This window comes from Hippopotamus amphibius, chromosome 2 (assembly GCF_030028045.1).
Source record: "Hippopotamus amphibius kiboko isolate mHipAmp2 chromosome 2, mHipAmp2.hap2, whole genome shotgun sequence".
Lineage (NCBI taxonomy): Eukaryota > Metazoa > Chordata > Mammalia > Artiodactyla > Hippopotamidae > Hippopotamus > Hippopotamus amphibius.
Window position 1 is genome coordinate 141,858,173 of NC_080187.1, and position 21,365 is coordinate 141,879,537.

Consider the following 21,365-nt stretch of genomic DNA (forward strand, 5'->3'; position numbering starts at 1 on the left):
TGTGTAAACTGATACAACCACTTTGGGAAGAGATCTGGTAGTGTCTTAGAAAGTTAAATATCATACAATCCAGAAATTCTACTCCTGGGGACAGACCCAAGACAAATGAAAGTGTGTGTTCACAAAAAGCCTTGTACATGAACATTCAGAGCAGATTTACCCATAATCGTCCAAAACTGCGAACAGTTACGGTTCCAACAACTAGGAGACTAAACAAACTCAGGTATTTCATAAAATGGAATACCACTTGGCAATAGAAAAGAACAGACTGGGACTTCCCTGGTGGTGCAGTGATTAAGAATCCGCCTGCCAATGCAGGGGACACGGGTTCAAGCCCTGGTCCGGGAAGATCCCACATGCTGCAGAGCAACTAAGCTCCTGTGCCACAACTGCTGAGCCTGGGTGCCACAACTACTGAAGTCCACTCGCCTAGAGCCCATGCTCCGCAACAAGAGAAGTCACCGCAATGAGAAGGCTGTGCACCACAACGAAGGCTAGCCCCTGCTCGCCACAACTAGAGAAAGTCCGTGCACAGCAACGAAAACCCAATGCAGCCAAAAATTAAATAAATAAATTTTTAAAAAAAGAAAAGAACAGACTGCTGTTATCTACAACAGGGATGAACCTCAGAAACATTTTGCTAAATACATATTGCGTGTTTCCATTTATATGAAGCTATAGATCAGGCAAAAGTAATTTATTGTGGGAAAATATCAGAAGAGTGGTTACCTCTGGGGAGGTGAGGACAGAGACTGGGGAGGGACATGGGGGAACTTTCTGGGCAGATGGTAATACTCTGGATCTTTGCGGGTTTGGCTTCCACAGGTGTACACATTTGTCAAAACTCAGAACATACACTTGCAATTTACACATTTCATTCATTAGAAACACTACCTCCCTGAAAATAAATACTGAACTCTAATGATATATGTACTAAAGTATTTAGGGGGAGTGTACCAACATCTACAATTTCCTCTGAGATGTATCAGAAAAACAAGGTGGATGTGAGTGGCTAGAGGGACAAAGAGAAGGAGAGACCCTATGACAGGAGCAAGTAAATGAAATATTAATTGCAGACTCCAGGGGGTGGCTATATGGATGTCCACTGTAAATTTTTCAGCTTTTCTGTATGCTTGAAAATTTTCATGATGAAATGGTAGAACTGGGAGAATCCTCCTTATCTACATGTCCCAAGGAAAGCAACTGCATAGCCCTATTTGGTCGCCCATTCTTTGGGGAAGTTCTTCCTTACTGCTAACCAGACCCCGCATAGGCTGAGGTTCCAGCCCACTGACATTTTTGGTGGGGGCAGCAGGGTGTCTAACTTGGTGGTGACACAAATCAGATACTCACTGGTAATTATCGAAATAGTTAATTAACAGGAGAGACAGTGCATTCAATATGAGTTGTTTTCTGATTTCCACCTGAGATCTTCTAAATACCAGAGCATCAGAGAGCCGTCCTCCGGGGCCCTTCTCAGACTCTGCACTGCTTTGTGTGTATCCCTCCCTTTACTGCTCTGTTTCTCCTGCGAATGTGCAACCTCCCCACAGGGCTCCTTGGCTCCTCCCACAAGGGCCAAACAAGCAGATCCATCTAAGATACCAGCAGCCAGAGGCACCAAACACCGAAGACAATTCAGCTTTGATGAACTTCTGCGGATTTCCGCACTCAGAAAGTCAAAGACTCTATTTTCATTTCAGCAGACATGCAAATTTTTTGTCCTATGCTTGCTCTGAGCTGAAATGTATCCCCCCCCACCCCCCAAAATATTCATAAGCTGAAGTCCTAGGTCCCAGTACCTCCGAATGTGACTCTATTTGGAGATGAGGTCTTTAAAGAGGTACTTAAGTTAAAATGGGGTCATCAGGTTCTAATCCATCATGACTGATATCACAAAACGAAGAGATTAGGGCACAAACACAGAAAAGACCACGTGAAGATACAGGGAGGACATGGCCATCTGCAAACCAAGAAGAGAGGTTTAATGTTTTTATTTTGAATTTCAAATATGGTGGATGTGGTCATCCTTTCATTGCTTAAAGCTTTTAATGTGTTATTCTAATAGAGAAAAAAAACAAAGGATTATATATTGAATACTTTATCCATCACCTGGAATTATACATACTACCATTTTGTCAGATGCTAAAATCTTCAAAAAAGAGAAGGAAAACCTCACAGATGAAGTTAAGAGCCCTATGTTTACCTTCATTGCCTCTCCTTCTCTTCCTAGAGCCAAGCCTCTCATGAAACTGGTTTGCATCCAGTCCATGGTTTTATCTTTTTACTACATATCTATGTGTATCAACAGTACATGATATTGGTCATTATGGTTTTTTTAATTGAAGTATAGTTGATTTACAATGCTGTATTTATTACTGCTGTACAGCAGAGTGATTCACTTGTATATACATTCTTTTTTTATATATTCTTTTCCATTATGGTTTATCATAGGATGTTGAATATAGGTCATTGTGTTTTTTATCTTACACATATTGTATGTCATTCTGCAACTTGTTTTTTTCAAAGAATAGTCAGGTGACTACACAGAGAACAAGGGTTTCAGTGCAGCTGCTGTGCGGGATTCCAGCATATCAGCATCCATGGTCCCTCACCCCTTCGCCTCCTGAAGGCAAGTGAGCTGCCTCACAATCATTCTGCACAGAATTGCGGGCTCTGGAGTCCGCCTGGGTGTGAATCCGACCCGGCCATCGACAGCCACGGTCTTAGACAAGGTCTTGCATCTTTCAGCCTCAATTTCCTCTTCTGTGACATGAGAGCAGCTCTCCACTCATACGACTGTGTGGATTAAACAAGACGCCACATAAACTGCCTGGCCCGGGGCACGTGCTCAAAACCGGCCGCTGCTGCTACTGTGCGCTCCAGAGACTGGGAATATAGAACAATCAATAAGCACAAGTCTGGACAACACAGACCATCTTAAAGGTGGGACACGAGCGACAGGTCGGGCTCAGTGGACAGAATGAAGGCCAGAGGGCTTCCAGGCAAGGGAAGTGGCCTGACCAGAGGACTAAGAGTGGGAGGTGTTTAGGGATGTTTCAGGAATGTCCAGTAGATGAGTTTGGCTGGGGCAGAGGGTTCCCACGGGGGAATTACGGGAGGCAAGACTCCAGAGAGATGCTGCAGCCAGAACGTGAACACCGAGGGCTCAACTTAACCCCAGCAGCAATTAGGACCCAACTAATGTTCTTGAGCTGCAGTTACCGAATCACGTCCCTGCCCTCCAAATAGGTTTTTTTAAATCAACTTTGAGTCTGGGAGGGCATTCCAAAAAAACAGCTGTGCTTTCATTTCTCAACAGCATATCAGATGACATAAGTCAGAGCACTTTGGTCAAGTCCAGCCCTGTGGGCAAAGGTGAGTGGGGACCAAGGTCAGGACAGAGCCAGGCATTATTTGAGGGGGTGGGTGGAGAGAGAATAGATGAAAGAGAAAGGGAGAGAGAAGCCAGGACGTGGGTGAGCGCCATCAGAATGTGCTTGGGAGCAGGTAGCTTTCTTCAAGAATGGGGGTATTCAAACGTTTTGTGGGAAATTCATAAAGTCTTATGCAGAATACCACACCACCTCTGACCTCACTTCAGGGAGCAGAATGTGAAAGCCGCTGATGTGGCAGTCATGCTCGAGGTGTGGTCCCTGGTACAGCAGCTTCTGCCTTACCCGGGTACTTACTAGAAATGGCATCCTCAGGTCCCACCACAAATCCACAAATCAGAGTCAGAAACTCTGGCCTGGGGTCCAGCAGCCTGTGCTTTAGCCAGGCCTCCCGACGAAGGGGATGAACACACAAGGATGAGGACCACCAGGGTCTGATCCCACACCCCTCCTCGCACACAGGCTCCTTCCCCAGAGACATCTTTCTGCAGCCTCAGCACCCTCTAACCTTCCACCCCATCCCCAGTCACCATGTTAGACGTAGGAGAGGTCAGACCCAGGCGAGGCCTCCCAGATCACCTGGTCAGGCCCCCAGTTTGAAATATAAGAAAATGGAGGCTCAGAGATGGCCAGTGCCTCGCCCAGACTCACCCAGTAAGTTGGTGGCAGTGACAGGACAGACCCCAGACATCACCTGTCCTGCCCCAGTGCCCTCACTCAGAGGACATTCTCAGGATGTGGCCAAAAACACCTGCGCCAGTGAAATTCAGGCATCCTAAACCCCACTGGGTCCCAGGGCCCCTTCCGCCCTGCCCTCCTTCCCACTACCAATGTCAAAAACAGAACAGCACAGAACTCGTTGTGCCCTGTGGGAGCTGTGGGATGGGGCTGGACCCAGGACTAAAGGCAGGCCAGATGTTGGGGTTGGAGCAGGAACTGAGAGCGTCCGTGACACAGGGGGTGTGAGCAGGGGCTCTGGAGCAGCACTGCTGATTCAAACCCCAGCTCTGCCACTTCCTGGCCCCACGACCCAGGACAAGTGCTGCAGCCTCTCTGTGCTCAGTTTCCCCACCCATAAAATGAGGATGCTGATGGTCCCTGCCTCATGCGGGTGTGCTGAGAATGGAAAGGGGTTAAAATCAGACTGTCCTATGTGAAAAAGGATGTATATGTGTGTACAACTGAGTCACTTTGCTGTACAGCAGAAATTAACACGACATTGTAAATCAACTAAACTTCAGTTAAAAAAAAATTTCTTAAATCAGACTGTCCTGAGAAGAGCACCTGGGACACTGTCACCATACAGCATCTGCCCTCCCAGGGATGAGTCGTTTTCCTAGAAGATTCCTCCAGCAGCTCCTCCACGGAAGGCAAAGCCAAGGCCCACAGAGGTGTGGGAGAGGTGAGAACAGGGTCCCCAGCACTCCAGGCAGGTGTGCACACTGTCCCCAAGCTGGGACCTGCGGTAGGTCTGCAAGATATTCTAATAGAAACGAGCCCCTCCTATTCGACAGTGAGGTGCTCGCTACTGGATAAAACACAGTCCCTGCCTTCTAGATGCACAGAGAGGAAACAAAAACATTCAGCAGGCTGATGCCACCCAGGGCACATGGGTGCAACTCCAAAGAATCTCCCCTGGATTAAGATGCTGGCCGAGCCACTCTCTCTGTTCAGTGACCCACCTGGGTAGGAAAGGACAGGTACCTGGGAAGGTAACAAGGCCAGAACACGCCTGATCAGTGCCCAGGTAACAGGCGACTCACCCAGGTGGGGACACAGCTTGTGGCCCAGGACTGGGAGAGGCAGGATGGGGAACAGAGAATAGTGACCAGTGGTTTCCATGGAGACAGGACAATGTCAAGGAGGGATAAGGTCGCTCCTCCTCCACCATGGCTCCCCCAGGTCCTAGGGCGCTGCTCTGAACTGAGCAGAGGGAGGGCAGACCCCCATCGGGCTGGGCAGAGGGTCTGCTGGGTGCTGGAGGGAAGCCGGACCCAGCCCTGGACCAGCACGTGCAGCCAGTTTTCACTCGCCCACCGCCCACCCACCGGGGTGCTCACCCCCCCATCACATGACACCCCCCCAGTCACCCTCTGACAGAAGTTTCTCCCAGGAGCTTGGCCTGGGGGTCCAGGAGAACCTGGCTGCACCCTCGGCACCCCAGCCCACCTCCCCCACAGCCTGGAGGTAGATTCCAGGTGGCAAAAGAAAGAGATTTGACCTTACACGCCCTGTAACTATGGGGAGAACATAGATCCATCTGTCCGGCTGGTTGATGTTTTCCCAGCTCTCACAGAAGGGGCCGGCCCAGCAGAGGCTCCTCAAACAAGCATGCTGAATAAATGCAGAAATAGGAAAATGAGCGCATGCCTTGGGAGAGACTGGGCCACATCTTCCAGAACTCGCTGTTCCCTGGCTTTCTCCCTCCCCGCCTCACTGTCCCCTCCCCAGGCTGCCAGGGTCACCTTCTGCATAAACCACCACCGGCCTGCAAATCTTTGTCTCTTACAATCGGGGCAGTAACAGGAGAAGAAACACACTTGTCCTCTCTGGCCTTCAATATGTTGCCTCTGTGGACAAACAACAGGACCAGGAGTCAAGGTCATGGCCAGGCAGGGCTACACCCTGACAGCCTGTTCCCCATTAGATGAACTTGAAAGCAGGTAAATCTAGCATTTTAAAATCTCCATTTAGAAAAAAAATGCACCCCTTCCTCCTCAGGGAAGCCCTATTTTCATACCTATACGTTTTTCTTTCAATTTCCCATTAGATGCATTTTCTAAAATTCTGCCCCGCTGAGACAGCCCTTGGAGCTGTAGATCCCATGGCGAACCCCACTCTGAACTCCAAGAGGGGGGGCCCATGGCCTTTTAGTTTTGCTGTGTCCTGTCCGGAGGCTTAGCACTGTGCCTGGCACACGGCTGGAGCCAGGAGCTGGGACGGAAGAGGGTTGACCTCCTCCTCTCCCAGTCCCGCAGAGGGAAGGATCAAGCCAGCCCAGCTAGCGCCTCTGCCCGTCCTTCCCCAGTAGTCCAGATGCTGCGACAGGCCTGGACAGGCAGTGAGGTGGGCGGCCAGACACCTGGGCCCCCCACAGCCTGGGGCCAGATGCAGCCCAGCATCCATGGCGGGGCGAGGGGAGAGAACACACCACCAGCGCCAGACCCCCGTTAGCAGTCTGCTATGCACTTGGAAGACAGTCCTTTGAAAAAAATGGAATACAAGGCCTCCCCTTCCACGCCTGCCCCAGGGACAGAAACGGGAGGCTCCCCCAGAGGACGCAGGGCCCTCCCATGGAGGAGGGAACACTTCAGCCTTAGGCCACTTGCCCTGGGAGCCAGGCACTTCTTTCCACACCCTCCTCTGACTGCCAGGGGCTTTGAGGGGCCCAAGCTCACTCTGAGGGCCCCAAGACAAGGTTTCTGCCAAGGGAATAGAACTACTCCCCTCCTCCACGCCCCTCCCCCCTCCCTATCGCTCATGTTAGTTCCCACTTGGTATCTTATCGCCACATTTGTTAAAATGACTGCCACTTAAGAGGTGGCAAGGAGTCAGAAACACAATCTGGAGCAAAGCTGATATTAAATAACTTTCTGAGCCTGGCATGTCTGCCAAGGCTCCCTCCTGGATCTCAGGTGGGTCATAAAGAAGCTACAGAAGATGAGCAGCCAGAGGCACCCCAATTCCAGCTCCAGAGCCATGCCTCTGCCAGGGGAAGGTCCCTCCCTTCTCCGGGATGGAGTTTCTGCACCAGTAAAGCCTAAAGTAATTCCCTCCCACACGATCCCACATCCCAAACACACACACACACACACACACACATATACACTGAGTAAAGGGTATGAAATGATGTCTGACACTCAAATCCAAGCTGGAAGAGCCCTCCCTGTCAACCAGCCCAACCCTCCCCTCCCCATTTTCCAGATAAACACACTGAGCCTCAGAGATCCCAAGCCTCATGGCTGAGGCCAACCAGACAGACTGGGGATTAAAGCATCTCAAGAAGAGTCACACCCAAGGAAAATACCAGAAAGGGTCTGGCTGTTAGATGCTGGGATTGGTTGGCTACAGTGAAGTCAGGTGCACAGGTGTGTTCTGCAGCTGTGACCTCACCCCATTGGCCCAGCAACAAACAATCCCAATGGCCATCAGCACACCCGTGTCCTCAGAAACATCTCTAGCTGCTCGCGTTTGAAGAGGAGAGAAAGTCAGCTGATGGATCCCCTGAAGCCTGATGCTGAGTCAGTCGCATCTGCTTTAACAATGCCCACCATCGCCACCCCACCAGATCAGAATACACTGCTGTTCCCCTTTCTGGCCACTTGGTGTCACTGCTGCCCCCACTGAACTGGAATCCTAGAGGACTGCTTGGGGAGTAAAATGACCCACCCACCACCCTACCCCCCACCCCCACCCCCAGCTCCCCAGGCCAACAGGATCCCATAAAAATCTCCTGCACTGTCTCCTAACTTCATCCTTCCTCAGGAAAGAGATAGATGGTCAATCATGGAGTATCCATCATGTTCCAGACACTTTCCACACATGGTATAATTTAATATCCTCACAGCAACACTTCCCAACAACACCTGACTTTGAAGGTGAAGAAAATGAGATCCTGAGAAATTAAGTAACTTACTCAAAGTTCAAAAAAAAAAAAAAAACAAGCAAGGAGGAGGCCAAGGACTGGAACCCAAGTTTGACACCAAATTCCATGACCTTTTCACTACACGCTTTAGCCTCCCTTGAGTTATCAGACTCTGTGCTACAGGTTCTGGTTAAACCCAGTTGGTCTGCCACGACCCTCGGGGATGCTGAGAGGAGACCATGTGCAGCTTTGTTCAAAGGCACAATCATAATAGGGCAGGATAAACAGAGCCTCCCTCCCTGCAGACATCATGGTCTAGTGCCCTCTTGTGGCTAATCATAGAACTGGAATGAATGCGCATGGGAGGCTCTTAAGGGTGGATTGGAGGGACTGAGCCGTCACCCCCCTCCCACTGGACTCATACAGTCTTTCTCCCAGGGTAGGTCCTGCATTTCCATCTGTAGCTGACAGACCTCATCCATTACAAGACCCAGAAGAGAATCATTCAGTGAGTGGGAAGCTACACAGAGCAAGAAGAGCAGTAAAACCCCATGGAAACACACCTGCAAGGGGCTGGGTTCTCCTGAGTCACCCTGCATGGAGGTTCCCAGCATCCCAACTCCCAAGGTTGGGGAGCGGGGGAGGCGGGCAGCAGAAAGGCTCCACCCAGACACTGCCACGTGGTCTCCCAACTGGGGCTCAGCAGCAACCATAACTATCGCCCTGTTCTCGGGCAGACGTGTGCCTCAGCCACGTTGTCACCTTTTCCACATACACGTCGTCTTGATCCTTCTGTTGCCTCCTGCAGGTCTGGCCCAGGTCCTCACTCCCCTCTCATCCCACTCTTCAAGGACCCAGAAAGCCCCCTGCCCTTCGCCTCTGAGAGACTCCTATTGTACCGTTTGCCAGTTTGACCTCTGTGCACCGATCACATGCCAGGCACCTACTGTCATCTCATTTAATCCTCACAACTACTCTAGGAAGATGGCTCTAGTTAGCCCAGTTTTTCAGATGAAGAGATGGAGGCTCAGAGAGGTTAAGCAACTTGCCTAAGCTCACACAGGGGCAGAGCCAGGATTTAAACTGAAGGCTGTCTGGCCAAAGAAACCACTATTCTTCCTATGACACTGGGTTGCCTTTCAGACAAAAGAACCATTGAAAATCTCAGAGCCCAGGAACTGTTCTAATGGAAGACATTGATTTAAAAGATTAATCTGTCAAGATGCGTAGGATGGGCTGAAAGGAGGAGAGAATGAACTCAGGAAGAACAGATGAGGGTCATAAAAAGTACCCATGCCTGTGGGGATGAAGTTCTGGAGAGTGGTAGTGAGAAGAGAAAATGAGAGGGAGAGACCAGCATTAAGAGTTTTACACACACAAAGGAGTGCATGTTCTCATCAAAATCTTAAAATAACCCGGTGTCATCAGTATTATTTCTGATGAGGAAACTGAGATGAAAAAAGTAGCCAGCCCAGGGTCACACAGCTGGGAAGAGGCAGAGTTGTGAACTCAAGCTTCACTTAGTAGGTGCCATCCGTAAGCAAGGTTGTATAAGCAAGTGATCTCTAGCCCAGACAGCCATAAATGTTATCTTCATCCATGCTCTTCAGGGATCAGCCTCAAAAAAGTATTAGAAATAAGTAGATGGGAAAAGACTGACCACAACAGAGAGGGTCCCACCTGCAGCCCTGGGTTCAGCAGCCATGGGATGGCCCTCAGGGCAGAGCCGCAGGCCCCAGACCTGAGAGCTCAGGACCCACCACAAAAGCAGGAGATCCCGTCTCCAAAACTGGTAACCGCGTTAGTGGGACAAGGCTCCTCCATGAACTGACTAGTGCATAGAATAGAACAAGACAGCACCTGCTCAAATACGAGACTGCCTGGAACAGCCAGAGAAGAGCCCAAAGCGTGCACAGAAGGGAAATAGTCAAAACTAGCCAGTCCAGGCAGGGCCTCTGGTTTGCAAGGCACTTTGATACCCATCAATTTAGACAGGCATCTCTGAGAACAGAGATGGTCTAGAGAGGTTGAGAGACATCACCAAGCTCTCACGTCTGGTAAATATCAGGTCCTCATACTTCCTGAGCAGCTACTTGGTATCTAAGTAATTCCCAAGCTTGGAGGGGCGGAGGGGCTGCAGGGAGAGAAAGGGGAGAGATGCCTCCACCCTTGGGTCAGCATCAAATGGCCTGAGGGATTTCATAAAGCTCCCTTCTCCCATGACGCTAACCCCACAGTGTAGCTGTCTGTCAGCTTCTCTGTGTCCCCATCAAGGCTGATCTTCTTGGGCAAGAACTATGTCCCGTTCATTCATCTCCATTACCCCCGTGCAGATGCGCGGACCCCTCCTGCTGCTGCTGAGACAGACTTGGTGGGAAGAAGGGTGCTCCAGCCCACTTCTGTCCACCCAGGGCTCCCTCCCAGCCACCTCCTGGGAAGCTCAGGTCCAGGAGACTCACTCGCCAGAGCCACGGATATGATGAAGGCAGGGCTAGCTCTGCTGAGAGAGACCTTGCCTAGGGGGACGTTGACCTCCCTGCTCAGCCCTGGCTCAAAAAGGGCTCTGCAAGTCAGGTCAGCCGGTGCACATCTCACCAAACTGAAGCCGCATCCCCAGCTTCCCGGGGAAGGCAGCCACCACCAGCCTCCGACGGTCTCATGCACAGCACTGCCCTCTGGTGGCCACCGGGAGTCTAGACGCAGACGATCTTGGTTAGGCAGGAAGCCAAAGGCTTTAGGGCTTGTTTACGGAGACCTCAGTCGTGATGTGCACAGAACACAGAAGAGACGCAGTTGTGCGTGCGCAAAGAAGCCCCCAGATGCGCTCACACAGCCAATTTTGCCGTGGGAGGCAGCCCACATTAGGACTGTGAATCTGAGATTGCTCCTTCCCTCTTTGCAGGAGGCTAAGGGCTCCTTTCCCTGCCTCTGGAAGAGCCCAGATCCCTCAGCCCCAGAGCAGGCACTAGCAGAGGGTGGGAGGATGAGAGCCACACCAGCTGGGGAGGCGGCCTCCGCGTTCTGGTCTCACTGTGCCAGGAACTCTCTGGGTGATTGAGTCAAATCCACTCACCTCTCTGGAGCCTCGGGTTCCTTCTCTGTAAAACTGGGTTTGGCCCCAATTATTTCTGAGCCCCTTTCCAGGTCAGATGATTTATAGTTCAAAGTCTTAATCTGCTTTCCTAACTCAAAAACACTCCTAGACATCTAGAAATGGAAGTAACCAACATGGTGCCCTACCGCTTGGGGACTGAGTATGTGATCACCCTGATCTAGCAGTGAGCCTGAGAAGGAGATAAACTCCAGATCCTAGAGATGATTCCAACTCCCAGGAGGGGAAACCAAGGCCAGAGAGGCTCTAAGATGTGGTGAACTCTTCTAGCCAAGAAGCAGAAAAACAGGGTGTTTCCACAAATTCCTGCCCTGCAGTCTTAGCAGTTTGCTGGGTACCCCAGACAGCTGTAGCCATCTCCCATGCTCATCCCTATGGAGAGACAGATGGAGCTTCCCTGAGCAATGCGGGTAGAGAGACAGGGCAAGAGAAAGGATAGAGGAGAGTAAAGGCTGCTCATTTAGGGAGGAGGCAAGAGAAACACCAGGAAGAACTAGAATTCACCCTCCAGGAAAGATGCTCTAAACATCAGCTTCCAGCTCTAGGTGGGCACATCAGACATCCCCCTTCTGGCTCTACATCCAGTGTCAGCCCTGGAACTCCAAAGCTCAATCTGGGAGAAACCACCCCCCTTCCATTCTCCCATGCAGGCTCTCTCTGGCCATGGGCAATCGGGGACACAGTCCTGCTGACCGTGTCTCAGCCCAGAGTGGAGCTGGCTGGGACCCAGTCACCAGCTTCCTGAATCCCTGCCAGCCTCAGCTGGCACCTGGTCTCCTGGGGGAGCTGACCTGACCTCAGAAACCAGGACACCACGGGGTAGTCAAGGAGGCCTGGGGAGACAGCTTGGCTGAGACACGGCCTTGGGGGCAGGGGGAGCTGCTGCTGGGAACAGGCCAGGAGGACCCCAAGCCTCCCCCATTATTAGAGCCTGTCTGTGACAGTGCTGGCCAGGGCTGCTTGGCCAATACCAGACGCATCACTGTCTCATCTGCCTTCCTCTCCCACCCGAGCCAGGGAAATTCTCAGCTAGAGAACTGGAATGTTGTAAAATAAAGGATCCTCTTAGACCTTCATGCCTACCCTTTTCTTTTATTATTAATTTATCTCGATGGTCAAAGATTCGTGAATGTGTGTATAGCAGTAAATAGTCACATGCATAAGAATACAGCAAAAAAGAGTAAGTAATGGAGCTTGACATTAAAAGTCCGACTCCTCTGTCATTGATTGGCTGCGTGAAATGAAGCAAATTCCATCTCTGGACTCGTTTTCTCCATCTGTAAAATGGGACAAATAATAGTTCTTATTTCCTAGGGTTGGGGTGAAGCCATAATGGGGTATATTACCTCCAAAGTGCTTGGAACAGTGTCTGGAACATAGTAAGTGCTCAGTAAACACTGGCTGTCATGAGTTATCACGTATCCATAGCTTTCTCTTTACCGGGCATGACACGGGCCACTGGCCCTCAGAGTGCTGCTAAAAGGTAGTCATTATCCTTAACTCACAGAGAAGGCAACTGAGGCCCAGAGGTGGGAAGGGGTTTGTCCAAAGCTAGGAAAAGGCCAGGAGGGGAGATGCTGCTGGAGACACCAGCCGCCAGGTTCCTCTCCCTGCTGGACGATTCTGCCTGCGGACGGAATCCTGAATCTTCAACCACCCAAATGGGGGACGCTTTCAATGGGACAAGCCAGATTGGGGGGGGGGGGCGGGGGCAGAGGTGCAACTAGAAAGGACAGGCTCTAAGCCAGCTGCGCCCACAGGTCCCGGAACGCTGTATGTAAATAGAGCTCAGCAGAGCCCTCACCGAGTGCAGTTCTAATTGGCATGGGCTGCAGGCTGCGAGGAGCCCTGGGGCTGCCAGCCTCAAATAGTTGCTGCCTCTGGGGACCCCGGATCTGGAATCATCGCCCCAGAGGGAGACACGGTCGTGGGCGAGGCTCTGGCTTTGACAGAGCGCCCAGAAAGGGCGCCAGGGCCGAACAGGAGAAGGCGGTGCCGGCACCGGGGCAGGGACGTCCTCCAGCAGCCCGAGGGCCCCCCAGTCCCTGCCCCTCTCTGGGCCTCTCCTGGGACCCTCGCAGGTAATGCGAGGGAGGAGGTGACCGCAGGAGTCCCTTCCAGCTCTGCCTTCCGGAAGCCCTGCCCTTGGGGACAGCAGGCACAAACGTGAGGATCCTCATGGGGGTTCTGCTTGGCCCTGGGCTTCCGGAGTCTTCATCCCTGACGGTCTGATGATCCAATCCATCACAGAGGAGCTGCCGGCACGCCCGGTCCCCAGGAGTGTTTGTGTTCCCCAAAGTGGAGGCCAGCAAGGCTCAGGGGATGACAGGCGACTTAAGCTGAGGGCTCAGTTGGTCATCGAAAGACCTGCGGGACCGAGCCCAGCCTCCACTCAGACCACGCTTACACCCAACCGCCTCGAGCTTCATATGAAATGAATGTATATAAAGAACATCATAGAGAGTATAACTTGAATCTCAGTGGTTGAGTGTCAACCGCCAGGCCACCCAGCCGCCCTCCACAAGGCCTTCCCAGATGGGCAACTCCCCTACCGCTGCCCCTTGGGAGAGAAGGAACTTTCTGGATGAAAACGGTCTGTGCCTCTGCCTTCCCAACAGCCGGAGGGTGGCTGGCTGCAGTGTTACTGCCCGGGAGAGAAGGGAGTCAAGGGACCCAGAGAGGCCAGGAAGGGAGCATCAGAGGAGAAGCCTCAAGACTCTTCCAGATCCTTCCTTTTGTGAGACACCTGACCAGTGGGGCTCAAGTTCTGGTCTTCGTTTCATTTGTTTTTTTCATCAGGACAGCAGGGCTAGTAATTCCTGCTTATGTACTTCAAGTAGCTGTGGCAAAAATAAATGCAACAGCTGTAAACTGGAAAGAAATGAATGGGGGGTGGGACTCGTGGACGTGAAGGCTCTGCTACAAGGGATGAAGGGCAGGACCCAGAGGGCTCCTGGGAGCTGTCTTCTGAGAACTGGCCTGGCCCCAGGTACTAGGGGCCCTAGGAATCCCGGTCTCCTCTGCTACCCAGCCTGCTCCCTCCTCACCCGACCCTGCTCCCCGCCCTCAATTCATCAACTCCTCCTTGGAACACAGCCAAGAAGAGGAGCCAGGGGCTTCAAGACCACCTCTCCTATCATCAACCCAGCTCCCTCCCAAGCCCAGGCCCTTCCAATCACGACAGTGGGCACCAAGCGTTTTTGATTATTCATGCTTTAGCAATAAAAAATTCATCTCGTAACCCCCAAACACTCCTATTTATTAAATTATATGCATATACCTCTTCACTCCATATATAAAATATTAAATAGTCCCTTTTCTCGACAAGAATAACTTGAAATAGAAGTCCTAAGGTTTTCTTCTCACACCCAGCAGAGGCCCCTGCTCTGGCAATGAGCTGAAGCTTTGCAGAAGGCCCTCTCCGTCTCCTTGCCTTGAGCTCACAGTACAAAATGGGGGGGGGGGGGGGGGGTTGGGGAATGCAGGGGATGAAGCTGGGTGTCCAGCTTCTAATGAGAGGCTGCAGGCCTTGGTGCATTCTTGCTAAGCAAGGCACCTGGTCTGGGCAGCTAACTCCAAACTGGGTGGCCCAGGGTCCTCTAGAGGTGGGTGAGGAAGGAAGGAAGGGAAAATGCCCAGTGGCCAATGGCCAGAGAGGGAGCGCCCGCTGCCTGCCTCAGGGTGGCATCACAAGGGTCAGTACCAAGCCCAGGGGTGGTGCCCTTAGAAGCAGCCTAGCAGAGCCTCCTTGGGGATGTTCCCTGGGCCCAGGATGGCACATGTCCGAGCTGGAAAGGACACTGCCCCGTGGCCTCAACTCCCAATTGAATTTCCAGGCTCAGAAAGTCTACAGTCTCCTCCTGTGGCTCACAGAGGGTAAGGGGCAAATCCAGGGGTGGGACTCCCGTGTCCCATCCCTTTCCTGCCACTAGCCAACCGGAGGCCCGAGAGGGAGGCTGGAGATGGTGTCTGTGATCCCAGGATAAGCCAGTGAAGGCAGCCCTCAACATGGGGACCCCCAGGCGGCAGCTGAGAGGCCACAATACTGGCCAAGGCCATCCCAAGGGAGGATCACGGGCTACCCACACTCCCACCAAAGAGCCAGGTGGGGCGGGGGCCTCGTCCACCCCTGCAGTCAGACAGCAGGCGGCAGCAGGCAGGGAGGGGTCGGACAAGGATGGAGAGCTGTCCAGGGGAGTGGGCGTCAGGCCCCGCCCTCTGCACAGCCACGCGCTCCACTTCTCCTTTGCAGGAGGGTGGTGGGTCTCTTGCAGGATGCTGGGCTGACTCCCAGGCTGCAGACTCAGGCCTCAGGGGCCAGGATATGCACTCTCAAAGCCAGGGCCAGGCTGGGCTGGTTTTACCCAAACCTGTCACATGCTTAGGTCCCCTGGCACGGCAGAGCGGATGCCCAGGGACCCCGGGTGTCCCTCAGAAGACTGACCTGGGCTGAGGATTCTGGCTCCAGGGAGGGTCCTCCAGAGAAGGCCTGGAACCCATCCACCAACAACCTGGCCTCCATACAAAATATCAGGGCCTCTGCAGCCCAGGGTCCCCAGCTTTTATCCTAGAAGTACCTCTTTCCCCAGGGCTAGAACCACTCCCCCTTCAAAATCTCACCTCAAAGGCCCTTCACATCTCTACCTACCTCCCTCAGGCCTGGCCCCAATTTGGGGGGTCCTGATTGAACCCCATGATGTTCTTGGGGCCTGGCTCATACGCCTGCCCGCAGCCCAGCTCTCACTGGTAATGGTCAAGGCTGGCTCTTCCCTTGACCCTTAGAAAGGCTAAGAATCAAGGAGTCAGTACAGCAGCCAAATCCCCAAACGATCCTTCACCCAGACAGGGGAGGGCCTGCGGGGAAGACAGGGAAATAAAGGGACCAGAGTGCTGTAAACACCAAGGGTCCTACGATGGCCCTCGTGGAGACCTAGCTGGCGGCTCAGAGTCCTAGCCAAAAGCCCATGGTCTCCGCAAGCCCAAGAACAGCCAGCCCAGTGATGCCATCTTCTCCCCCTGGATCTTCTAACAGTCCAAGGATGCACTATTCCAACCCAGCCCCAGGCAGGCCTGGCCTAGAGAGGCCCAGACAGCCCCCCTCCCAGCCACCACCCTTCTGCCTTTGTGACGTCAGAGCCTGGTTGGGCGCGGCCACGCATGTACCCTTCTAGGTAAGGTTACTGTGTGTCAAGAGCTCCAACGGCAGAGGGATTGGCCTTCTGAACAGAAAGAGGCCAAAAGGGAGGGCACTTCGGGAGGGGCGGAGGTGAGACCCACGCTTCCACCCTGAGGCCTTGCAGCTGATTTCCTCCTGATACTGATGGGGCAGCCACCTCCCCCATCAGAGGTGCCCTCAGCCAGCCTCCAGTGGGGACACAGGACACCCCACATACCACCCCACAGAGGAATGACCACAGGGAATCTCTGGTCCCTCTGAAAACTCAGGTGTGATCAGTTCAGAACCTGAGGGAGAGACCTCAGGACTCCACTGCCTCAAGAACAGGAGGGTAGCTAGGTGGCGGGGGGCCCCAGTTTCCTTTAGCTAGGCCTGCTGGAACTCCAGCCACTGCCCCAGCCTCTTCCTCAGCCCCCAGAATCTGTCCAAGCTACACCCCCAGACATATACCAGCATCAAGAGCTTCAGGCTGATGGAAGTCTGGGGGACCCCTTGACACCATATCTCTGATAGCATCACTAACCTGAAGAGCATGTTCCATTCTAGCAAAGCCCCGGCTTGAACTGAAGCCCCCCTGCCCCCAAGTCCCACTACACGAAGGCCCCCTCCTCTGCCTGGAGGGCTCCTCTCTGCCCTCAAACCCCTCCTTCCAGCCTGCCTCTACAGGCAGCCCTGCAGAGTCGGGGAGCTGGGTTTTAGGGTCTGACACACAGAGGTCTAAGCCTGGCTCACTGCTGGGCCTGCGTGCCCCCGGGGAAGGTTCCTCAGCAGCCCGAGCCTCTGTCACGGGTGAGACAGGGATTGTGACACCTGCTTCCCAGGGAAGCAGGACTCCCCTACTTCCCTCCACAATCCTTTGCCTCCAGGCCACAAGGCTGGGCCCTTCCCCAGTTCAGTCAATACCAGCCATAGATATAACAGGTCACTGGGGAAAAGATGGGGCGAGGAAGGTTCATCCCACCCATGACCTCTGACCCTCCCCCAACTGCCACTCGCACAGCTCTGGTGGGAATCCAGTTCCCTGGCTCTTAGGTGTTGGGGTGGATTCAAGGAAAGGAGTCCTGACTTCCTGGCAAAGAGTTTGAGTTCTGAAACAAGGATGGAGACACACACAGGGAGATTCCCAATCTTCTTCCGGCTCACTGTCCCCCCAGCTGCCCTTCTGGGGCCCTTCAGTGGCAAAGGGCACAAGAAGCCACTCCATCCCCTCCCATCACTGACCTTCCCAGCAGCCCCATCTTGGACCCTCTGCCTGGAAAGATCAACCCAACTCTTTCCTATCAAACTGCTTCCCCAAGCTTCATTTTCAGAGGAGGGACACCACTGTGTGGCCATGAAGAGCCTACGTGACTGTGACCCTCCCTGCCTCCCACCAGCTTCCTGTGGAGACACACATCCTTGGAGCAGAGAACATGTTGGATGAGGCTCACCAGCTCCCAGAGACCCACACTGGGTACCTGGGGCACCGTGTCTCCAGCCCTTGGCCCACCCAATCCCCTGGAAATCCCTAGGTCCAGCTCCTGAGCTCCAGGACCCACTGCTAGGCTCCCCCCTCCCACCCTACACACACCCATATCCCCCCACCGCAACCCCAGCCCCCACCCCCACCCCCACCCCCACCACAGGGCACTTCCAAGGCAGAGTTTCCCTGACAATCTCACTCCCACCACCCTCGCTGCATCCTTGGGGACGCTGAGATGCTGTGGCCTGCAGGTGGGAGCGGCTACGTTGGGTCTATCCTGTTTCTCCTGCCCTCCTCTCCACCCCATCCTTGGCTGTCTATCTTGTCCCCGGGGGCCAGACAGGTTGACGGTGGTGAGGGGGTGAATGGTCGAGCCAAGATATGGGCCAAGCTTGTCTCCTGGGTTCAGGAGTAAGGGACACCTTCTGGGCTGCACACTTCCTTCAAACTGTTAAGCTGCAAGAACGCGAGCAGAGTCTCCATTAAGCCACAGGGCTGGCGGGCTTTGGAGAGAGCAGGACCGCAGTTCCTCCCGGTTCTACAGCCCCATCGCGCTGGGGCTGAGGCGAAGAGAGGGCTGATGCCTGGGAGAGCAGCGCCCAGGGCAGAATCTGGCCCCTCTTGCGTCTGCCCAAATGCCTTCCTCAGACCCCAGCCAGGACTTCAGTGCCAGCCCTTCTCAGCATTCCACCCACTTCAGGGGGTCTCGAAGGGGTGGGGACCCTGGGGGGAGACAGGCAAGAGCTATCCCCTGAACACCCTCTGTACCATCCACACCCTTCTCTGGATGTCAGGATGGGGGGGGGGGTCACCTGGCTGAGGTCAGTGGAAGAGAATCTGGACAGGTTCCCTCTCTCCACCCATGCTTCTGTCCCCCATCCCTGCCAAAGAAAAATAACCAAGGGGGGGGGGCTGGGGAAGCAGGCCACCACAGGTCTCACTCAGGTGGGGCAGAACCAAGCAAACGCCAGTCAGAGTCCAATTTTCCAAACACACGCATCTGCACGATCATAGAAGAAGCCCCATCTCCAAAACACGCAAGCCTTCCCTCCTCCCTTCACCATCCTGACTCGGAATTACTGGAACAGTTATCAAAGCGCAAACAGGAACGGGATCTGTAGGCGCCCAGATGCAGATTGGGGGGGGGGGGGGGGGTGTCTCGGAAATGCCCAAAATGGGGTTGGAGAGGGCGGGCGAGAGGGAAAGGGAAGAGGTAGGCGTCCATGACGGCCTCGACAAGTCCAAAGTCTCCCTGCGAGCAGCCAGCTCCCAACTTGTTTACTTGACAGCATGTTCTGCTGTTTCCAAAAGGAAATAGTTAAACCTCTCGGCTGGATCGCGAGCCGTCCCTATCTGTCACCTTCCCTCCCGGCTAAGCGCTGCCGCCGCCGCCGCCGCCGCTGTCGCTGCCGGGGCCGCTGTCAGGGAATCGAACCTCGTCTACTTTATTTCCACTTGAGCGTGGCCAAACTGTTGCTATTTAGTGGGGAGCAAAGAACCCGATTCGCACCCTCAAAACGAGCCGCAGCGGGTGGGGGCGGGGGAGGGAGCCGGGCCCCGCGTGCCCTGGCCGGCTGGGGTCCTCTCGGGGGAGAGGCACACACACGCATCGCCACATCACGCCTCGCCAAGGCCGGAGTCACCTGAAATACGCAGCCCGAGAGCATCTCCCGAGCCAGAGCGAGCCTGACGCGCGCCCGGCTGGCGGCGGGCGACGGGCAGCGGGTAGCGGGCAGCGGCGAGCTGGGGCGGGCGGAGGGCCGGCTCCCGGCTGCGGGCCGGCGGGCGGGCGAGAGGGAGACGAGGAGCGAGGGGAGAGGCGGGTTGGGGAGCGGCCGCCTGACTTACATGGAAGTGATATTCCTTGAGATGTCCGTGATGTTGATGCTGGCATTCCCATTGCTGTTCCCTGAATCCTGCCCTTCCAGGAGGGGAAAGAGGTTCCCATCGTCCGGCCGCCGGCAATTGATCTCAGTCTTGCTGCAGACACAATTTGCAGGGCAAGCCAGCACGGAGCCCACATAGTCCAGCCAGACGCTTCCCAGCAAGAAAATCCGCCAGAAACTACACTTGGCTGGGCAAAGAGAGACATCCATCTCCGATCGCTGCTTCTAAAAAAGAGGAGGAGGAGAGGAGAGGGGGGTGGGGTGGGGGGAGTGGGGAGAGCTTGGGGGGGGAAGGAAACAAAGACGGCGAGGGAGGGGGGAAGGGGGAGGGGGGCCTCTGCCTTTGAAACGCCGTGCGATCAGATGCAAAATCCTTCAGCGTCTGAAACCATCGCGGCCGCGCCGCCGCCGCCGCCGCCGCCGCCGCCGCTGGGTGGGAGCCGCGGGGAGCGCCTAGTGGCGCGGTCTGCCTGGCATGGTGGCCGGCTCGGGGCTCGCCGGCTCGCCGGGTCCGGAGGCTCGGGAAGCGAGCCGCGCTCTCCGACTCTGAGACTTTGCAGGGTTGCAACAGACGGTGGGGAGGCAGAAATGAAAAAAAAAAAAAAAAGGAAAAGGAAAATATGGTGCTAAAGTCACCAAGTCCCACCTACTGGGCAGAATTAAAACGGACACACCTGCAAAATGCACACACTCACACACACTCACACATCCACACACCCGGCGCCAGGAGGAGGAGGAGGAAGATGCAGTCGGAGCTGCAGCAGCCGCCGCAAATGGCTCGCCGCGCGCCTGCAGAAATGTACAAGTGCTCCGAGCCTTACGAAACGCACGGGTTATCGGAGCGTCTTCCTCGGCGCCCTCCCTCTCTCCCCCTCCCTCCTCCCCTCCCTCCTCGCGGCCTCCTCCCCCCGCCCGGGCTGGGAGCGGCAGGAGAGCGGAATCTCCCCCCTCCCTTCCTCTCCCCCTCCCCTCCCCACACCCCTCTCTCTCTCTCGCCGCCCGTCTTCTCCCCTCCTCCCTCCACACCCACCCACCCACCCACCCGCCGGCTCGCGGCTCTCGCCCGCACCGCCACCCGCAGCCTCGCGGCCGCCCGCCCGCTCCACGCCTAGCGGCCCGGCGCCCGCTCGCCGCAGCCAAAGGGAAAGCGAGACGGAAGGAAAAAGTTGCAGTTGGGATTGCGAGGGTCTGGACTGGGGAGGGGGACTTGGCGAGCTGGCGGCGCGACGCGGAAAGGCGCTCTCTTTTCCACTTTTTGGCCCTCGCGCTGCCCGGTTTTGCTGCAATCCGGACAGTGAGAGGAAGTGAAATGAACGCGGCCGAGGCGACCGGGGAGCGCTCCCGAGCCTGGGCGGGGGGCACAGGCTTGAAGACGGCGACCGGGGGTGCGGGAGCGCACAGGAACCCCAGAGAGGCACCCAGAGCCGGGTACCGGGGCCGCGGACGCGCGGTCCTCGGTCTAAATGACACTCATTTCCGTAATCGAGAGTCGGGGAGCTAGGATCGGCTGGGAGGGGACTGCGGGGCATGGCTGGGTCGGTGCCCCCGCGCCCCCTGCGCCTTCTTGGCGGTGCGTTTTGCGTCCTTGGACAGACAGGGAGCGGGGAAGGAAGGAACTAGCGCCGAAAGGGCAGCGTTGGAGATCCGAGGTGGCCCACGGGCGAGCTGCGCGTGCGAGAGAAACCGCCGGGGAAATTGAGATGCAAGTGGCATTTTTTGGCAAGCACCAGGCCAGTACCGTCAGAGGCC

The 21,365-nt window shown here is 54.8% G+C and overlaps 1 protein-coding gene across 6 annotated transcripts in view; it reads right to left on the reverse strand.

Annotated features, from left to right (window-relative positions):
- The window catches only part of NTRK3 (neurotrophic receptor tyrosine kinase 3), a 369,697-nt gene extending 349,238 nt beyond the window's left edge, over positions 1-20,459 (reverse strand). For 4 of the 6 annotated variants that reach the window (XM_057721554.1, XM_057721551.1, XM_057721557.1 and 1 more), the window contains exon 1: positions 19,579-19,826. In XM_057721554.1, coding sequence (XP_057577537.1) covers positions 19,579-19,826 — 248 coding nt within the window. Of the gene's footprint in view, positions 1-19,578; positions 19,850-20,446 lie in introns of those variants that run through there. The other 2 variants (XM_057721553.1, XM_057721552.1) reach the window with 2 other exon arrangements.
- Between the last annotated feature and the right edge of the window lie 906 nt (positions 20,460-21,365).